The sequence below is a fragment of the Lineus longissimus genome, chromosome 6, assembly GCF_910592395.1.
Source record: "Lineus longissimus chromosome 6, tnLinLong1.2, whole genome shotgun sequence".
Lineage (NCBI taxonomy): Eukaryota > Metazoa > Nemertea > Pilidiophora > Heteronemertea > Lineidae > Lineus > Lineus longissimus.
Window position 1 is genome coordinate 6,483,961 of NC_088313.1, and position 21,692 is coordinate 6,505,652.

A 21,692-nucleotide genomic window follows, 5' to 3' on the forward strand; every position below is an offset into this window, starting at 1 on the left:
ATATCATTACTTTTTTCACTGCACTCGGTATACTGCGCAGAGACATCAGTTGGTACTTGAACTCGAGGATAGATTTCCTCCACCTAGAATTTTACCGTATACTGTACAGGATTTTCTTTTTGGTAACGAGGCTTACTCCCATGATACAAATATATCTGTATTTTCAGTAGTTCAAACTTACATTGAAAGAACACGCAGATTTACTCGCTGATATCTTTGCACATTATATCTTGTGATATCTGACCTCGGTCAATTACAGTTGTCCATCTTGTGTTTTATGTAATTTGTAAAGAGTGTAATGAGGGGGCATAAGCGTTAAGCATATTGCTTTTTTTATGCCTCCTCTTAATCATAAGATTGATTGATAAATTTACATATATATAAAAAAAATATATATATATATATCATTCCTCGACCCGCATTTTGCGTAATTTGCTCTTTCTCCTCATTAACCGATGGGTAGAATTTTTTTTTGGAGGTCTGAAGTAGATTGACCATGCGAAAAATTTAAGCTATGTCTCCAATCCTTATTATGAGCGCAAAATGTGTTTTTTTGCCAAAGGTAATAGACGGTGCTACCATCTAACCCCGGTGTAATGTTTTTGAGTGTTTCTGTTTTTGAGTGTTTCCCCTCATTGTTTGGGAACGCTCAAAAATAGATTGACAAGTTTTTCTGTGTATCCCCCCCATTGAAAAGTCGTGGTCTCTCTAGCTGCCTATTGTTTGGAAACACTGACACATGGGGAACAACCACAGATGTTACACCGGTATTGGGGTCTAGATGCAAGATTGCCCCAACATACATGAATCCTGGTTTTCTAATAGTAAAGACACTGGCCTCATACACACACCAGAGTATCGGGTTCGAAACACGCAACGGTCAATTTTTTTATTCTCATTTATTTCCGTAATTTTTATCATTTCTATATATATTAGTGGATCGCACTTTCTGTGATAAGCAAAAATTTGCTAAATGAGGCTGTTCTGATCGTGCAGATTTTTTACTTTATATGTAATGATACATTGAATATTGAGGATGGAATTTGACCACGTTTAAAGTGCGAAAGCAACCATCAAACCAGATACATCATACTTTTAATACGAAAAAAACGACAGTCAGAAGTCAGGCCGATATGACACGCGCGCGCCGCCTGTTGTTAGTTTTACAAACTATTCCGAGCCTCGACCAACACCAATATAATATAACGCCAAGTGGTTACTACAACTCCGAAACGGACAACTTAAGTGCATATACAATACGGCAACTACAAAGTCCTACCATGTTCAAATATTCTATTCAAGTCCCATCGGAATGTCGAATCATACTAGAAAATGCCAAGATTGTCGATGCAGTCATTACAGATTTGTCGCTTCATTTGATCGGACATAAGCCTACCCCAAAATAATAGCCAACACACGACTTGATCCTCAAAATCAAAGACATGCTCATAAGCAAGTTACAGGGCTCCTCAAAAACGTATTTGAGTGCAGAGACAGGCCACAACAGGACAACTATCCCATTGAATTTGTTACATGTAATTAAATGACTCCGACAGCAAGCCAATCATTCGTCTCCTCTTGAAATAGTGTGCAATGGTCATGCTTCTCCGAACCTTGACATCCCAAAAGGCTCTACGGAACCTAGTATTTAACTTTCAGGTTTAGTTTCAGGGAGGAAGTTGTTTCAGTTAAAAGTATCTAATCAGGATATCAGTAAATAACAAGAATATACTGTGCTGTTTTTTTGAAGCGGCAAATAACGGCCAAATTATAATCAATATATGAAATACAAAGTTTATTTCTGTTGGTTATTCATTCCACCAAATTCGGCACGCCCCCCCCCCCCCCACCCCCACCCCCCCCCCCCCCACAAATAATTACAAGCAGCTTTACCAAACACGCCATAATTGTGTCATGCCCTAAGCTATTTTGTGCATTTGTTGTTCTCTTCCAATAGAAACTCGCTTCAACAGGGTCTCAAGTGTTTCCACAAAGTCGAAAGATTTTCAGTTACCAGTTGAAAATTTCTTTTGATTTCATACCGTTTTGAAAAAAAATCCAATACAAAAAATGTCCCATTTAAATCTGAATTTTCTTTAGCATAACATCTTCATATGATGACAATTGTCAACAAATTAAAATACATCACTACAATAAGTATTTTGTATGCCATAATCAATTTTTATTTTTGAAAATAACCAACAATAGCGCTGTATATTTGTACAATTTTGTTTCAACTCTTTGATGAAATTCAATTTTTTTATCAAAAGCATGTATTTTTCATGTTAAGAAAGAACTCCTGAGTATATAAATACATCTGTTTTGATAGCAAATCTGAAGAATGAGACGCTTTAAATTTCTCCATTTTTCCCTTCACAAAACTTTTACATAATTTTTCTCAAACACAGACTTAAAATTTCAGTATTTTCAACCCTTTTAAATTTCAGTATTTTTATTTACTGAAGTTCTTTCCTAACGTGAATAATCCACTCAGTTTTCAACTGCTCGATGTGTGTACCAAACCGAAAATGACAAATTTTGCTATTATAGCGTCCTTTCCAGTGGTGTACAGCGCCAATTGCTCATTATTTGAAAAGCGCCTTCAAAACGCATTTGAAGGTGTCATTTGCAATTGAGAGAACATCCTGACGTAACACACTTTCGGGAAAACTGTTGAGCGTGACCATAACGGGTAGCCGTTAAGTGGGGGCTATTCCCCAAAGCGCCAGGGACCATCATTAACATTCATGTATGACGTCATATTAACTTTTACGCTGTCAATGAGATCACGTGCCATTTGTTTACACCCACAGTGTCACATGGTTCCTGTTACAGCTATTTTTAGAAATCCATATGGATGAATACTATAGTATACTCAAGTAGTTATCTGTGTTTAAAAGTTTGGGGGGTAGCCAATGTTTTTGAAATTTTCTTGTGAAAAGATTGACAGGTCATCTTATAGTACTTTGTTCGCAAGGTAAAATATGGGTTTAGTTCTTATATCATGGAATAGTTTGGGGTCTGCCCAACCACAGGGAATAATCTTCGACTCCTGATCTGGGTGTGGCCCAGTGATAAGGTATCCAGAACTTAAGGCCTTGTAACTGGGAGGTGAAAGGTGTTAGGGACCTTAAGTTTGATACCCATTTTCACATCAGGGTTACTGAAGGCCAGTTGGGGTACAAGACTTGTTGTAACCTGAAAAAAAAAACAGTAAATTATATTCTTGAATGCAATTTATTCCAACAGTTCAACATTCATTACTGTGGTCACTTTTTATAGTTTGATCATGTCGGCAGTATTCTGAGATGCAAATATAAATATATCATATAAATCTGATTACCAGCAAATACGGTCCACAAAGTTTTCATGACTTTTAAAAACCATGCAAACCCCTCCGAAAAGCAGACCTAGACCCTACAGTACAGGATTGGACTTCAGCAAGCTGCCCCCAGTGCAAGTATCAACTCTCCCCCCCCCCCCCCCCCCCACCCACAATTATCAAGGGTCCGAAATCCACACCTCGTCACTAAAATGCTAAAACAGTTCGTCAGAGCTGCGACAACTGAAAACCATGCAACATGTACAAAGTAACCAATACACAAGATTTCGAAATACTATCACCACAAGTATTGGAAAGATTGTCAGAGTCACGAACCAATCATGGGGAGTGTAAAGATACACGTTGATACTTGCATATGCATGTAGGATTCAACAGATAGACAGATCCAGAAGAATCCATTAATCATTGCTTGGATTGGAATATTTGCACAATATTGACGATACAGAGAATCACATCTGTCACACGCTCTAACGCCTTTGTCGCTGTCCTTAGGAGCTGTCGAACTGGTAGTGTCAGCCATGTTGAAATTCCCACCGTTGACGTAGAATCACATTTCTATGATAATAGATGAATATCAATGAAGGTCCCTGGCGCTTTTGAGAATTAGCCTCTACCGTAGCGGTTACCGACATTCAAGCTGCAATGGATGAATTCTGCCAGCGAGAAATTCTACTTTCGGGGCCGCTTAGTTCAGTGATAAAGACTGCTGCCTGCCGTGATAACCCGGAAGATATACCGTACATATTTTCAGATGTACCGGCAGGGATTTTTTATGGAACCAGAAGTCCTTGTTCTTCACAGCCAAAATAGTATTCGAGAGTCCGTTGGATTGACTGAAAGTCGCCCCATGTACGTGTGTGTTTATCCCAGGGCATGTGAAAGACCCAACCAAAGGGAATTAAGTGTAACCCGTGGTGGCTTCGCATCCCGACAAACATCCATAGGCATTCGATTAATAGCCCATCGCCGACCATTGGTGAGTTATGCTCTTGAACTAGATCGCAACCCCCCCCACCCACCTTATATCCAGTGGCTATTGGCGTTCACACTGCAGTCACCTCGAAAGTCCGTATGGGGATGACTGTTTTACTAGTATTTGTAAGCAAATGGATTTACCTGTGGTACACGACGCCCATAATTTCGATGAAGATTATTATTCCACGCCGTGTTTTGAACTTACAACATCGTTACTACAGGAGAACCTCTCTTTTAAGGACACCCTCGGGACTGAAAAGTGCTGTCCTTAATAGAGAGGTGTGCTGATAAGAGAGGTCAATGGAAAGATCAATTTGGGACCAAAATGTGTCCTTCATAGAGAGGTGCCAGCTAAGGGAGGTTGTACTGTATCTTGCTATTAAATGCACAACTGAGTGAATCACTTTTAAGCGAGCAACTTGACAATTCACTGCCATTTTCTCCCAAAAAGCCTCATTAGCCTCGGTTTGAGTGATGAAATAAAGGGCATTTCTCATAAGAGCAAAAAACGGCAGTGAATTCTTCAGTGAGGCCCTTTTTGATAATATTTTCGATCACCTTTTTTTTGTTCTTAGAATTCTTAATTTCTCAAAATCACGCCGTTCCACTCTGCCTTCATATACTCTTCTAAGATCATTGTTTAACATCTTATTCGGATTGAAATATTTCAAGCCACTTTATTTTGGGAATCGAGAGATATTTTTTAAAAACTTAAATTTTCTCAGCATTCCTTTTTGCAGATTACGAAAGTTCTTAACGTTTTTCATATCAAATGTTTTTCCCCTTTCTTATTTTCGCGAATAGAGGTTATTTGCGATATTCGCACAATTAAATCGTCCGCAAAAATATGTTAGTTTACAGTTTATGAACAAGCACATTCTTATTCAAGCGTTCATTCTATTTCATTTACACACATATTATACTGCATAATACTTCTAGGCATAGACAGACAATTTTTGACACAAAGGTAATTCTAAACTGCTCTATGTTACGCAAATATATGCAAGAAACAAACAAGCTTGACGCTAATGTCAACCAATAGAATACATGTATTTGAATTCTAAAAACATATAACTTTCTGAACATAACCGATGTGGAAAGAAATGATGTCACGAGAAAAAAAATGTTGGTGGAATAAATTCATCAAGTACACTTTTAAACTAATGTTGCTGATCTCTTTGACCATCCCCTGAATTTTAAACAATGGATAGGATATCTTTAATACTCGGGTGGATATATATCTATTTATTCCTCCTATGTTGGCAAGGCATGTTTTATAACTAATTGGAGCAATCAGCCTAATAATAATCCTCTTGTTTGATTCCTGATTATAAAGTGCCATATGTCCCCTGACTAAGGGTTCGTTCATCACTTAATTTTTATCATGGGTACATGTAATGATGATACATTATGACAAATCACACTGGTTTTTAGTTTGACCCACTGTTCAAGGTCACAGAGGTCAAATAGCGTGACTTTGCAAATGGTGGCACTTTCGTAGTCTCAAGAAATGGCCTTGGGATAGTTAATGCATGATGTAGCCATCCTTAAGGCAAAGATCTAAAAGGGTTACGACGCTTCGATGATGATGTTATGAAACACTTCATACTAAATTTCGGTCCAGTTCAAATCCTCGTTTGGCCACCAGGAGGCTAAGAACATAATCTCTGAGGGAAGTGAGCACAATGGCCCTGGCCTTGCATTTCTCTTCAGTAATTGTTGTGTCTGGCAAGTACAGGCTGTTTTATCCCTTCAATAATTATGTCTGAGAAATACCACCTGTCCATCAAGGAGATCAATGACAAGATGAGGAGCCGACTGAAAGTAGCAAAGAAGATGCACAAGTAAGTAATATCCCCTTTGTTTAGAATAAAACGTGTTTCACACGTTTCAATGTTAGTACTGAGTAAGAAACAACTTGTGGAAGTACAGCAGAAAAGCGATCGACTCCCGTAAAATCTTTGCTCATAACACTTAACAGCCTGACGTCCCTTTTGGCTAATAAGGTAATTGTCATTAGATTTCGATTTCTTTATATAGGCAATATCACTGTAGCATGTGCTGACAAATATCTGTTGGGGACGATGTGCGAACGTTTTTTTAAAACTTTTTTCTTTTCTGAAAAACGTGGAATAAAGAGCAGGAAAAAGTCATGGTCTCCAACATAACCATGTTGCCTCGGCCATAATCTACCCCAGGTCTGTACAAACAAATTTGAACTTTTACTTGAGTTTTTGTTAATCACAACCAGGCCTACTGGGTCATTTCCTCTTGCCTTATTATTTCTACCTTCTGTACCAGTGCCGATGTTTATTCACGAATATGTGACCGCAAACATTATATAGACCGAGGTTGGTGAGCTTATAAGTAACATGATGATCTAGCACCGAAAGACAGCCAGCTTATCCTGGATTGTAGCCGGTGACATCCTTCTTTTTGTCGAATAGACAAACTGGTCCTTAAGTGCCAATTATTACACTGGAACTTGTGTAGTTACTCTTGGAATGTACACGAATGCACCTCACTCCAATGGGGGCAGCAAGCGGTACTGCTTATGAGTTAGCTTGAGGCCACTGGCCATCGCTATTGCTCTATCAGCGGTCTGGTATCTCAGCAAGTGTAGCGTCTTTGTGGTCAATCAAAAACCACAGTATGCTTTGCGTCGAAACTTTCGAAGTGTATAGAAATGATTGAAAGGGTAAACGCTGTTGAGTAATATTGAAATTCAACTCCTTTTAACAGCGCAGTGGCCATGAAAAGTGAAGTCCGTAAAATGGGTTCACGATTTGCTGCTTTTTTTCCTTCACAGAGATAGTGTACATTGCATACGGCAGAATCAGCTCATTTTTGGGTGAGGTGCACCGTAAAGTGAGGCGCACGATATACAGAAAAATTACACGTATTTCTTCAGCGGTATGGATGGAGATAATAACGGAGGCAAAAAACTGCTGGAAGTTCAGTATGTGGTGCGTTTAAGCCAGGATTGTTGATGATTTTTAATGAATTGTTAATGGTGAATTGCACTTGCAGCATTGTTTTCTTAATAGTGAAATGGCCTGTAAGTTCTTTTTAAAAATGTTTTTCCGTGATTTGAAATTCCTGCATCTGGTTAGTTTTTGTAATTATTTTATTCAAAATTGATGTTTTTTCCATGTTCTATAGATGTCTTGCATGATCGCGTCTAACATGCGCAGTGCAGGAAGTAAAACGGCTTGATGGTGGGTCCATCAATGACAATTCAACAAGAGCAGTGTCCACATCCTGGACTCCTCAGCTAATGTCAACAAACGTCAGCTATTTCCAATAAATGACAGCCCTGACATTGGTAAATCAGCTGGAAGGTTTTGGTTTGGGTCCAGATTTTTCCACCTTATTCCAGCTCTGGAATTTTGGCTCCAGCTAATGCCAGGTTATGCCAGCTTTTCCCAGCTTTTTCGCATTTACCAAAATACGGTATCGCCAAACTCCAGCCCTGACATTTCTGACATTTCTGGAATTTCCAGCTATTTCCAGCCTTCTGGGAAGGAAATATCGTTTAGAATTAGCTGGAAAATCCTGGCTTTTGCTGACCATTTCCAATTGAATTTCGCAGGGGGTGTTCTTATGCAAGAAATCCAAGGAGAAGAACGTGTCATAGCGTATTACTCAAAAAGGTTACCTGCATCTGCTGCTAGGTTTTCTGTGTCAGAGCTTGAACCTACTGGCCTTTACAGTAATATTTTAGCTTTCAAGCACATCCTACAATCCAAGGTTTTTCACTGCTATGTTGATCATTCAGTATATTATTGCTTTGATTTATCCTATCGTAAAGGTTCGGACATGGTTCTTGCCGATTTTCTAAGTAGGGCGTCAAGTGATGATGATGATACATTTGACAGGATAATGCCGATCACTTTTCCTGTAAAGCTCTATCACAACCAGGCCTATCCGACTGCAGCAGCTGTTGAACGACCTATAACAAAAGCTCAGTGCTAGGCGCATGAACATTCTTTATATCACATGAAAATCTTCATATCCGGAGAAACCGGATGTCCAGAAATGAAATGAAAACGTCAATGCCAGAAATGAAAACGTCGCTCAATAGAGACCCGAAGAACCTATCTTGACACTATAGGCGCTGATTTCGTTCCTTACAACGCCTCTACATGGCACTTCAAATCTAGTCTTGCTTATAAACACCGCAGAAAATGTTGCTTACGGAAAAAAATTTGGGCGATTCGACTCAAATTCAGCTCCCCAGAGGGCAAAAAGCGTAAATGAAAAAACAATTTTTTGACGCTCTATTCCAGCAGATAAAAGCTTGAAATAAAGTTGAAAAGGTCTTCATGATACAGAAGTAAGATAGATATAAAATAGATTAGTGTCGATTTATATCACCAGTTGGCGGTAGTGAGCAAAACTGTTGTTTGACCCCGGATGATTCCGCTTTAAATTTCCCGCCGCGAACTGACATGAAAACCTCGAACCAGGGAATACCGGACTGCTGGTATTGCCAGTGCATCCACTGTATGAACGGCTCGTCTGGGGTAAATTGACGAGGCGGCTCGACCCTCCACTGCGCGGTCGAGGTTACCTGGAGTACTATCATCAAGAAAATGGCGGTGACCTTTTTATTTCTACCGGAGCGATGATTTTGTTATTTAAGCCTTTACGGAAATGTATTTTGGTACGAAACTTCACACGTTTATAGAAAAGATCAACAAGAATGTGTTCAAATGCCCTCATAACGATGAGTTCAACGGAATTTGGTCAAAACAACCTTCGAATGGAGTCAACTTTCTTTGCGAAATTGAAGCGACGACCTCATTATTTATCGTAATTTATGCAGATCTGAGTCCAGCTGATGGGTGATGTTCTGATTTGTGTTCAAACTATTGGAAACTTAGTTCTATTAGTTCTACTATTCTGCAGGAGTATATTATAGCCATTGATGTTGACAGCTAAAAGCACGAAAACTTTGTTTATTATCAAACTGTATCGAGTGTTATCGAATCGAATGGATGTGTCGATTGTCGGGGCGGATTGATATGTGGTTGTGCGTCCAAGGCGATTAGGTCATTCAGTTAGTTTGAGAAAGATCATGATCATGAAGATGCGTGTTGTGTTATCATAACCGGAAAATAATTTGAAGTTATTAGTGGTGTTGTCATTGCCATTTTTTGCATGGAATGATAGTTCGAGAGCTCTCATCGACGTATTCAGCATTGACGGAAAGTAGGTCCGGATTTGGCAACATGCCAGTTGTCTCACATGTTCCTCCTGGAGTCACCAGGTGCTACAGCCAACACTGTACAATCACTTTCCATCTTGACGTCTTGTAATAATCTTTGCCAAATCAGTGATTCTTATATAATTTACTCCATGATTGCAATCAGCCTTTGTTAAATTCCAATCATCTGCAGGTCAGGTCAATCTTTTACCAATAAAGTTAATTTTCTTAAGCGCCTCTTTATCTTACTTCTTCACATACAGGTCCATCCCAAACACTTCACTTTGCTAGATCCACTGACCCCCCATTTCAAGTTGGTATTGCACCAAACCCAAGCTCAACGGTACACTGATCATGTAAGTGTCCAAATACCTTTTCAGGACATACTGGTATGAGGACATCAATTTTGATACCAGAAGGAAAACCAATCTTGTCTGTGTGTCACTGTGACATAGATCCTGGCTCTATTGGAAATGTCGCACTCGCACTGCATTACTTCATGTGATGTCACTTACATCGAAATGAAGCATACATGGTTATTGTAACTATATAGTCCTTGCCAAATCTATCTAAAAGTATCAGTAAAACTGCTAAACTATGAATTGTATCTGCTTACTCAGCTGAGCGCCAGGCCCTTGGGCCTCTTGTTAATAAAATAAAACGTTTATGAGAGAAAGTGGCACTAATTCGGCCTGAATAAGATTTTAAGTCTGAACTGGCGACAAAGTTTATGACGTAGGATTGTCAAAACCCTGAATCTCAGGATGCTGCCATCCATGATGGCGGCAATTGATCGATTCCAGTGTCTGAATTTCTTTAATTTCGGCACTGGGGCGTTTAAATTCGGCACTAGGGCGAGTCTGCCGAGGAACCAGAGCATCGACAGATATTGGATAGTGACCAAGATGACCATCAGCCCAGAATAAAATGCCACAGGATTTACGCCGGCCACGTGCAACCGGTACGTAACCGTCCCATACCACGGGCAGTATCTAAAACCACATACCACATACCACACACCCACATACCCACATACCCACATGCCAATTTTTTCCAGGTGGGGCAATCCAGTCATGGCGCCACTGCCAGTAATTTATGTCGATGGGGATGTCTGTTGTTAAAGGGGAAATTTGATATTTCGATATTAGATAATTCGATATTTCCACGATATTTCCCTTTAACACTAGAAAGTGACGGTGGCGCCCTCTAGGATTCAAATATCACCATATCCCCAACTATATCGACAGATATTCCCATTTTGCAGAGTACCATATCCGGGGGAAAAATCGAAAAATTTCCCCTTTAACAACAGACTTCCTCTTTAACATAAGTTACTGGCGGTGGCGCCCTCTAAGGTCGAAAGATCGACAGATTTTCCTTTAACAATAGTTGTGAAGAAAAAGCTTCAACCGTCATTGGATTGCTCCACCTCGAAAAAATTGGCATGTGGGTATGTGGGTATGTGGTATGTGGTATGTGGTTTGAGATACTGCCCATCCCACGACCAAGTAGACCTACGATAGCTCTCCCAGGGGTACGAGAACGCAGGATAGGAGGATTTCAACCGCCTAGACCAAAGCCTAAAGCACCACCTGCTGCACAGTTGGAACCTCGATCAGGAGATAGAGTGCTAGGGAGTCCAACAGAGGTTAGGGATGAAGTGACAAATGACGAATGTCCCATGTTTTTGCGCACTGGTGACATCTATTGATGAAGTAACAGCAAAGCACATTCCAAACCAAGCCGAGTTGAACAGGGTCCTAAAGATAATAAAACGCAAGATAATCAGAGATTATAATCTTCCTTCCGAGGCCAACAGTTTAGGAGTGAACAACAGGCTTCACCTCATTTCAAACAGATTTTTGACTTTCTAGCTCACAATATTTTGCCCGGCAGTTATAGATTTCCGCGGAAATCCTCGGAAAAATCACAAAGCCGCCAGTAAATACGCGCATAATATTTATTGATAATTATATTATACAAATAACAACATAAATCATAATTCGGAGGCAAGAACGACCAGTGTACTTTTCTGAATTTTTAGAAATATTAATTAATATTTAATGCTTCTAAAATTTTCTGTTTAGGGCAGCCAAACGGCCCGATCTTGGCCCAACGTTGGCCCAGAATATCGGCTGAACCTTGGCTGGAGTCTGGCAAAGAAACATATTCCTGCCGATACTGGCCAAACGCCGGGACCTTTGAGTGAAATCAGGAGGGAAAGTGCCCAAATTGGCCCGATATCGGCCCAACATCGGCCGTCTTGGCCACGCTATGCCATAATTCAGCCGATATCGGGCCGAAGTTGCATGCTACCTGGGAAAGATGTTATTTGGACGTGACAAAATAACCGGAGCAAAGACAGCTTTCATCTTCCATTGGATCAACATTGGCCTCGACTCAAAAAAGTGACAGAAGAATGTGCAACATACCTTCTGAGGCACGTTCCTTATGGTTGAGATCGTCAACATGGCCGACTCCATAGCCAGTAATCGATCTATCCCAACTCTACTTTTTAATCAAACGAGGGCGTCATACCAGATGAATGCCATCATCGCAGTACGGTGTTCGCCAACCTGACTGGTAAGACCGACCACGTCGGACGAATAATAACAATTATTCTAATGATAAAATTCAAAACAAATGTTGCCACCGTGTCACTGCCATCTTCTCTTGTGTCTGTGTCTGCAGCGGAGGGATGAGTGATGAGCATGACATCTGTTATTCAGGATGTATCGTCCTGGGGTCCTCAGCTGAGATGCTTGAGTCTATTGGCGGTCACCGGGGCGCGCAGGAGCGACTAAACATTGGCATGGAGGAGGTAAATGCGTCGAAAAACATCCAACTGTGATGGTTACAACAACGAGTTTACATCATAGGCCTACTAATTGCTAAGTACTATAACAAAGTGTGGTCGATCGATGGGAGAAGATTGAAAACACCACGACAAATCATTTCTTTGTCTTCGCATCGGGTTCTTTATTAGTGACCCTTGCTCCACCTACATTTAGCATGGGAACATCTTTTTCAAGACGGTCTTCGCCTCCTGTCTATACTTCCGTCCGCCCCCGATACAGTACAAGTAGAAGTTAGTGGCGTAGTTGAGCATCCAGACTATACCAAGACACCAAGACTGAACTACGTAATATTTCTTCGAGTCAAACACAGACAGATCATAAGATAGGGGCGGAATACGCATCAGAAGATGGAACAACCTGAACGGCAGTGATAGGATAATATAAGCCAAACTCACAAAGATTAACATTCTGGTCATATACTGCGTATCTTTCTCCAAGCGAACATTCTGTGCCGATTCTAGTTTCTTCCGTTCCTTGGATGCCTTCCTTAGTGATGTTATGATTAGGACGTTAGTGGTGAAGATGATAGTGAATGGCAGGACAGTCCCTATCACCACATAGTAACCTGTCGCTACAACTTCCAGCTGTGGCAGCTCGGGCAATGTCATCACCGTCGCATATATACCTGGAACGAAGATGTTTAAAGGAGTACGCCGCGAAAAGAATCCGTGGGACTATGCATTTGATTGCAGAGATATTAGACTTAGTTAACTGGTTGCAGATCCAACAGTTATCCGTCTTCAGGCGAGAATGATTCCTGCTAAAACTGGTCGTCAACTCAATGACCAATCGACCGAGGTACCTGGAGGACGAAACTTAGCGACAGAGCATCCCCCATATAACGTTTTACTTTATACCTTAGTAAGGTGCTATCTACTCGTACCTAACTGGTCATCCCTAAAGTAACGAATCATGTAGAATATATGGATATTGAAAGCAACTATCAGGAAAGATAGTGTGATGACAACAGTCTTGGCTCTCTTGGTGGTGCAAAGCCGCGGAGCATCCATTGGGAACTTGACGGCAATTAGACGATCTATTGACATGCCGGCCAGGAACAGCCCTGAAAGGATGGTACTCGTGTGGAAGATAAACACCTGGCTCCTGCAAGGAAACAAGCAGAGCATGTGTTAACCCCTCCCCCCTCCCAATATTCCAGACGGCCAGGAACAGCCCTGAAAGGATGGTACTCGTGTGGAAGATAAACACCTGGCTCCTGCAAGGAAACAAGCAGAGCATGTGTTAACCCCCCCCCCCCCTCCCAATATGCCAGACGGCCAGGAACAGCTATGAACAGATGGTACTCGTGTGGAAGATAGACACCTGGCTATACTGCAAGGAAACAAGCAGAGCATGACCCCCCCCCCTCCCAATATGCCAGACGGCCACGAACTGCTCTGAAAGGATGGTACTCGTATATTCCAAGTATATGTATTATTGGTTTATTTATTTCTCTACTTACCGGAACAACCATAGGGGATCTGTATCAATTTGGTCGGCAAGGAGAAGTTTGTTAGTCACGAGCGCCACCGTGCGATCAAGCAGGAAGATTGTGTCTACCACACCCATCGCCGCCATGTAGACAGACGGCGAGAGACGCTTGCTCTGGTGGCGAGTGGCCACTATCACGGTAAGAATGTTACCGGGAACACCAAGGATGATTGGCAATATCCAAAGGTCGATTAGGAAAGAGATCTTCTCCGTCTTCTTCAGTTGCAGGCCTTCGGAGGCGCTTTCTAATGTTAATGCCATTACTAAAAACGTGCCGGTAGTTCAAGTATAAAACATCCTAACCGATTTCCTCATTGGTGACGTGGACGGTTTAATGATCAAGCTAAACAAGTGAAGAAAACGCATTAGCGCATTTGAGAGAAGCGATAGACTTCACTCGCCGGTTGTGAGCTTGTCACGTGTCTTGTATTGCTGCTACTCAAGACTAATATAGACCATGTGGAGAAAACCATGAGTAAACCTGGCATTCAACTTCATGTAGTTGAAGTTGTGGGTGATAACACGCTGGGTCCGTTTAATCCGTTATTTATTGTTTCGATGTTCTGTGGTTGTTTTGTTCGAACCCATTCGCCCAAGACCGTCAGCCGCCGTGCCGTTATAGAAATCTGACCGTGGATCAGGAGTTGAAACATCTGGTCGAGAACGTTTTCACACAATAGGAGGGAGATCGACTAATATACTGTTTTGCTCAAAAAAGGTCAAAATCTTTATAGAAACAGGTGATGGGCCGCGTCCTCGGATGATTCTGGCGGTTGTAGGAAGGCTGCTTTACCGTCCATGCGAATGACGCTGCAACTAATGTTCGGTGACTCCGGCATCGAGTCTTCCTCGATCTCTTTGTTGATACCACGATGGTTGAAGGAAAGAGGTCGAATGTGGCGTCGATGTCGATCTATGTATGAAACAATAGCTATAATGGTTATAGCTAAATATGGTATTGCAAAATATGGTAATAGCGAAAATAGACTGAACTGAACACTGGCTGATATTTTAAATATACATTATTATCTGATGATTACGGTTTTGTTTGTACTATCTACCTGAATATTGTCATTTCTTGGCCTCTTTTACACAGTAGAATTACAGTGTTGGTCTACAGTAACAGCTACATCTCACTGTTTGTTTTATGAAATTCAGCTGACAATTTAGCGATAAATCGAAGATTTCGAAGTTCAAAACGTGATTTCTTCCGCATGATCATGAGATTCGGTTTGGTTTTTTACTCCTTCGTCACATGTTAAATGTACTTTGGTTTCAACTGAGTTACTTTGGTTTCACAGGTTACTTTGGTTTCAACGGTTGCTTTGGTTTCAACGGTAACTTTGGCTACTATGGTTTCAACGGTTACTTTGGTTTCAATGGTTACTTTGGTTTCAATGGTTGCTTTGGTTTAAGCGGTACAGAAGAGACGGCCGGTTGTTCCTGTCTTCACAAGCGTGGTGAAATGATAGCTCAGTCTGAGGCAGTGGGGGTGGGTCAGAATGTCTACTTTCAGACAGGCCAGGTGTCAACATTATCTCTGTGGCACCAAGGCTGTGAATTGTCTTCTCTACGGTCACGTCAAGGTGTCTCACCCTCAGGTCACAATGATAGTCAGGCTATAACAAAATAATGTCGGGAAGGTGGGCGACAGAGTTGCCAATAAGCACAAGATACTGCCTAGAATGGCCTGACTTGAGGATTCAGCACCGATATACATATTCATTAGCCCATTATATAGCCTCGATCCGCTAAGCTGTACATCGAGCCTACGTGCTACCTCGAAAAAAAGCCAGGAATTCCAGCCCAATGATAAAAAAAACAGGAAACCCCTCGGTGCAAAAATAGTTTGACATCACAAGGCTAACCAACCAATCAGGCCATTGTTTCGTCAACCAATCATTTTCGCAATAGGTACCTCATGAGCTAACATAACATAACATAACATAACATAACATAACATAATTTATTTCTCTCCAAAAAACCCTTTCGGGTATAAGAGGTTACATGATTTAACATTTACATATGGTGGACCAAGCTGATGAATTCTTTACAAAAACTATGAATATTGTCTAAGTTTACCCGGGAACATTTAGTCATAATGCGATGGAAAAATTCATGATAAAAAACCTGAGGTAATTCTTTTAAGTTTGGAAACAACCTTACTCGCATGTGGCGGAAATACGGACACGTAATAAAATAATGAAGTTCGTCTCTTACACAAACCTGGTCACAAAGACCACAAATATTTTCTGCAGTTTCATTTCTATACAATCTGGTTACTGTTTCTTACGGCAGCAGATTAGTGCCATAAAAAATATAAAAAATAAAATATTATCTCGTTATTACGTGATCTTTTCTCGTTATTACGCGATGTTATCTCGTTATTACGAGATCTTTTATCGTTATTACGCGATCTTTTCTCGTTATTACGAGATGTTATCTCGTTATTACGCGATCTTTTCTCGTTATTACGAGATCTTTTCTCGTTATTACGCGATGTTATCTCGTTATAACGAGAAAAGATCTCGTAATAACGAGATAACATTGCGTAATAACGAGAAAAGATCTCGTAATAACGAGATAACATCTCGTAATAACGAGAAAAGATCGCGTAATAACGAGAAAAGATCTCGTAATAACGAGATAACATTGCGTAATAACGAGAAAAGATCTCGTAATAACGAGAAAAGATCTCGTAATAACGAGGTAATATTTTATTTTTTATGGCACTAATCTGCTGCCGTAGGTCTCTCATTATCTGTTCAACTACAATTTTCAGTTCAGTTCAGCTCAGAGCTAGACGCAAGGACCCGGCCAACGCGCCGCGTAGCGGCAAAATTACAAAGCTGGCAAAACATTGTAACTATTTTGCTGTATATTGTCATGAGGAAAGAAAAGCACGCGGTCTAACGCCAACCTATTTATGTAAAGTGATAATTAGAAGGTATATATAATCATTCCTAATCGTCTTTTGAAAAAAGTATATGCCTACGTCACAGAGTCTCTGCAATGATCATTTTTATCACAGTAGCCTCGCGTAGCCAGACCTTCTTCACTTATTAGTCTGGCTTAAGCCAGGCGTTCATTGTACTAGACCTAGACGTTTTCCACCACAATGTATCTGGGCCGAAGAAACACTGCGCAAGATTACCTCCAGCTGGAGCTAAGAACAGATTATGCTAATGAGCATACTTCCACATTGAGTTTTCCCAGAATGGTGCATATCGCGCGAAGCTACTTAGCCTAATACCATTAAGCCCCGCGTGGTGGCGCTGTGTGGTTGAGACACTCTGGCCCGAACTTATAAAAGGTATTTTTCTCTTAGACAAGTCTAAATCGCCTTGACAAGTCTAAATCTATCGTTTAGCATAAACAGCTACTACAGAAGGATGTTTAGTTTGGACGTGTCTAAAACTGTCATCCAAGATAGACTAGGGTGTCTAAATAACAAAGGAATTGAAAAACATACCTGGGGGCTTGTTTTGCAGCTGTTTAAGCTTATGATTCATACATGTAGAGGAGGTTACGGCGTGTGGTCGGCAGAATGGATGCTCTTGCTATACTTGAATTTGCACAAGACGAACGAGAGGAGCATGAAAATGAAATTCAGAGAAGACGCATGAGGGTGTTCAGGGACAGAGAAAATCCTTTAGAGGAACTGTCAGACCCGAAGTTCTTGAGGCGCTTTCGAATTTCTAAAGAAACATTTCGATGGCTACTCGATCTCATCAGTGAAGACCTACGTCGGCCAACTCGGCGAAACCAAGCACTTGCACCACTTTTGCAACTGGCGATTGCTCTTCGTTTTTATGCAAATGGTGCATTTCAACATGTCACTGGAGATACCTGTGGTGTGTCACAATGGGCCTGCGGCGAAGCTATCCATCGAGTCACAAGGGAAATATGGGATAGAAAGGGAAATTTCATAACTTTTCCCGAAACCCAGGCGGAACGACTAAGGGTGCAGCAAGGATTCCGCGATATTGCGCAATTCCCAGGTGTAATTGGTGCTATCGATGGTTCGCACGTTCCCATCGCAAACCCAGGAGGAATTAATGCCCAGCGTTTCATGAATCGAAAGGGTTACTATAGCCTGAACTGCCAACTTGTTTGTGACCATGAGTTATGCTTCACCAATGTCGTCTCCAGATGGTACGGCTCTGCGCACGATTCCAGAATCTTTGAGGAATCACGACTTTGCCAAAGATTCAGAGCAGGAGAGCTCCAGGGTATTTTGCTGGGTGACCCAGCATACACGTGCACCAGATATATGTTGACTCCGGTTCGTGAACCAAGAAACGTTGCAGAGCGGAATTACAATCAAGCCCAAAGGAGGACAAGAGGGGTCGTCGAGAGAGCGTTTGGGGTTTGGAAATGACGATTCCACGCTGTTGGTAGGGGAAATACCCTTCGATGTTCAGTAAGTAAATCCAGGAGATTTAACAAATTTCACCCCACCACTCACCTATATTTGACATCGACCTCATGCTTACAAGCCTCACCTAACCTGAACCATACCATAGGACTCCGATTGGCCTACATTGTTGAAAAAACGGTACCGTCTGAATACTAAAAAATGGTGCTGGGTTCAACACCAAAATTTTGTATTCATTAAGGACCTATACCGATTTTTGGTGATGACTTCCTCAACACCATAATTTGGTACTGGGGCGATACTATAATTTGGTACTGAGCTGGTACCATTAAATGGTATTGAATCTGTCAGTACCAAAAACTGGTATTGACATTTGAGTGAATACCACTAAATTGTATTCAGAATTTCCGGTACCATTTTGGAATACCAAATTACGATATTCAGACCTGGTCAATACAATTTTTCGGTGCCGGGCTAATACCGTTTTTTTACAGTGTAATGGCTTCCAACAGAATGGTGAACCCTGAATTTTTATCTGCTTGGATACCAGTTCGCGATCGGTTATACTAACTGGCATGAGTTTTTTAGTTGCAGCACAATATGGCCATAATCATGGCTACAGCATGTCTCCACAACTTGGCCATTCGCAGAAACGATCCACTTCCAGATGATTATCATGATGATGCCAATATGCGCCGATAGCCAGCAGAGGAAGCGCATCATCATGAAGCTAACCTACGAGGCAACTTATTTCGCCAAAGATTCATAAGACAGCACTTCCAGTAAGTTTTTATAACCTTTATTTCATTCATCATGTCATAGGATACATCCATAGGCTACAGGTCAATGCGGTGTTTTCGAATTTTTTCCTTGTAGTAGTCCATCTTCGCCTCGTAGGCACGCTTCTTAAATTTTGCTGCCTGCTGCAAATTAAGCAAACTCATTTTTTGTTCATGTTCATCTTTCAGGTAGGCAAGTGCTTGGTCGGTCTTCTTTAAGACAGGGGATTCATCGGACATGGTAGCCCTCTTCTCAAGGCTGGAAAGAAGAATGCAAAGTCATTTAGATACGCGTGTGGTCAGGAACTCCAAAGTGTTGGAGGTCCATAGTGTAAAGTGATTAGATTTGACTGATACATCGTTGTATTCCATTCACTGCTTACCTTTTACTAGAACGTGGTTTCCTGGGGGTTGCGGCAGAGCTGTTGTGAAGATCGTAGTTACCTCCAGTATATTCAACTTCCCCATCCACATCTTTCAGGAATGTTTCCGCGGCTGGAGTGCAGCTGAAAAATAATGAAGGATATCTTTTATTTTTATAACGACTGTGGAGAATGGCGGGCCTAATAACAACCCAATAGAATGTCATAATAAAGTATCATGATAACTAATCACTTTTCGCATTGTTATTTTATTTCTTTTCTATTTCGGAAAGTAGTTTATTTTTCAAGGGATGAGTTGATGTCATTTGGATAGTATTTCAGTATAAGTAAATCTCACTTCGTTTTTGCTGCATATACCTTTGCCTGTTTTTTATGAAAGTTAATTCAAACAGATGTCCAATATTTACCTTCCCAGATCGTCAGCGCTTGTTGATGGTAAGGGTTCATCAATGAGGTCATCAGCAACTACAGGAACGGAAGGGGCATCGTCATCCACAGGATTATGTAGTTGTTGCAGATCCCCAGGTATGATATTCAGAATGGCAAGGATTTCGTCATCTACCTCCCCTACAGTGGCCGTCCCCCCTCCAGTTTTACCAAGGTCGATCTTTTTCTCACGGGCTACGGCCTTGGCCTTGATCTTCATTCGTCTCCAAAGGTCTTTCAGGTCCTTCGATGCGCACGGTGGACGTTCGGGAAATAAGGCATTCATTTCCCCTGCTATCTTCTCCCATGCTGCCTGTTTTCTCTTGTTTGCCTGGACATCCGTTCGCTTGTCTTCAACGATATCTTCATGAGCTCTCAGCAGCTCAATTAGAGCTCTCCGCTGGTCCGGAGTGAAATTCTCACTTCTCTTTCTTCCCGACATTGCCGAGCGATGTACGTCACTTTACGGCCTATGGGCTGAATGCTGTGCAAAGGCGTTCAGTTAAGGTCAACCCCATTCACCAAGTATTACATGATCGTCTGAACAAAGGAAATGCGATCTGTGCTTCACATTGCATCACCAGCTGGACTAGTCTAGCTGGACAGACGTCCTTCTGTGGTTCAAATTTTTGATGAACACCAGTGTTTTGTAGGACATGTCTACCTCTAGTCTTACAAATGTTTAGGCTTAAACAGGTCCAAGTTAAACAAAAGAAAAACACGCTTTATAAGTTCGGCCCTCTATGTTATGACGGATCTAACCAAAATTGCTTACATTTTCGCATTGCTGCAATGAAAGACCTAATACTAAAACCAGTCAACAGACACCACAATACTCCCTCACACTCAGAAACCACAAACGCCCACCCCTTCCCGCTACCTTTTAGTATACTAGTAGGCTCCTTGAGATGCCAAGCAGGATATTTGGGCCTGTCTTTAATGGTTCATCCCAGACAGCAAGAACCAGGGGGTGACTGTCTTCAAGAGTGCGTTGAGACACCATCGCTATACATTGCAGGCGCTGGTGTTGTCCCCAGTGCATGTGAGGTTGTCTCTTTTGCAAGGTGGATGACAGCATGGACAGCATCGGCATCATCGGCATCGACACCAAAATGATTTCATTCGACATTTAACGGAAGCGTTCGGGAAATCTCCGATTCCCATTGGGGATGACGGCACGAAACACGGCATCACGGGCATGCACACCAGAATAATTTAATTCGGCATTTAACGGAAACCGGAATAATCTCCGGCTGGATGAACCGTTCTTGGTTCGTGCTATATGGCCCAGCTTACTTTAACTTTTTTCAACTTTTATTCCCGAACGTGATGCGGATGAATATATATCCGTGCTGAATCCTCAAGTCAGGCCATTCCAGGCAGTATCACCTTAAAGGCATGACAGGGCTCTTTGAGCATTTTATCATATTTCTTCCATGAAAGCAACTCAGCCATTTAGCGGATGCGGAAAGAACTATATGTATCACAGCGTGATACATTTTATTTCTCAAAGATTCCCTGGTGGGATTCGAACCAGCGCCAAAAGAAAACCTATCAGGTCGGCGCCTCAGACCACTGAGCTAACGAAGTACAATTTGATTAGAGAGCGGTAGCCAGTACATATTCAGCACGGTTCAACAGTTCAATGTGCTCATGACGTGACGAGCGCGGAAGTTTCAAGTTTGTTCCCTGGGGTATTTTTACCTTTCAGTGTCAATTCATCAAATAACTTATGCTAGAATAAAAGCACAGGTCTCAGGCAATATTGATACTTGACACAGGAAAACTGTTTTATTTTCTTTTTATTGAATGTACTATCATGGCTTCATAGCTTACCTAAACACCCCGTG

At 41.4% G+C, this 21,692-nt stretch overlaps 1 protein-coding gene and 1 long non-coding RNA gene across 3 annotated transcripts; both read right to left on the bottom strand.

Annotated features, from left to right (window-relative positions):
- Positions 1-10,679: 10,679 nt before the first annotated feature.
- On the bottom strand, positions 10,680-14,741 carry LOC135489421 (uncharacterized). Of its 2 annotated transcripts, XR_010447155.1 has the most exons (4): positions 13,848-14,741; positions 13,269-13,601; positions 11,960-13,010; positions 10,680-11,287 (listed from the first exon to the last, which is right to left on the bottom strand). It is a non-coding gene; the product is annotated as an uncharacterized LOC135489421 (long non-coding RNA). The 2 variants fall into 2 exon arrangements; XR_010447154.1 differs by having other exon boundaries at positions 10,680-13,010.
- Positions 14,742-19,339: 4,598 nt separating this feature from the next.
- On the bottom strand, positions 19,340-20,408 carry LOC135489862 (uncharacterized). The gene is made up of 2 exons (XM_064775458.1): positions 19,824-20,408; positions 19,340-19,539 (listed from the first exon to the last, which is right to left on the bottom strand). Exons 1-2 carry the CDS (start codon positions 20,282-20,284, stop codon positions 19,413-19,415), a joined length of 588 nt encoding a protein of 195 aa, XP_064631528.1. The 5' UTR covers positions 20,285-20,408; the 3' UTR covers positions 19,340-19,412.
- Between the last annotated feature and the right edge of the window lie 1,284 nt (positions 20,409-21,692).

Coding starts and splice junctions, on each gene's coding strand:
- LOC135489862 (XM_064775458.1), bottom strand. CDS start 20,284: ATGTCGGGAAGAAAGAGAAGTGAGAATTTCACTCCGGACCAGCGGAGA. Junction 19,540..19,823: donor AGCGCTGACGATCTGGGAAG/GTAAATATTGGA, acceptor ATTATTTTTCAG/CTGCACTCCAGCCGCGGAAA.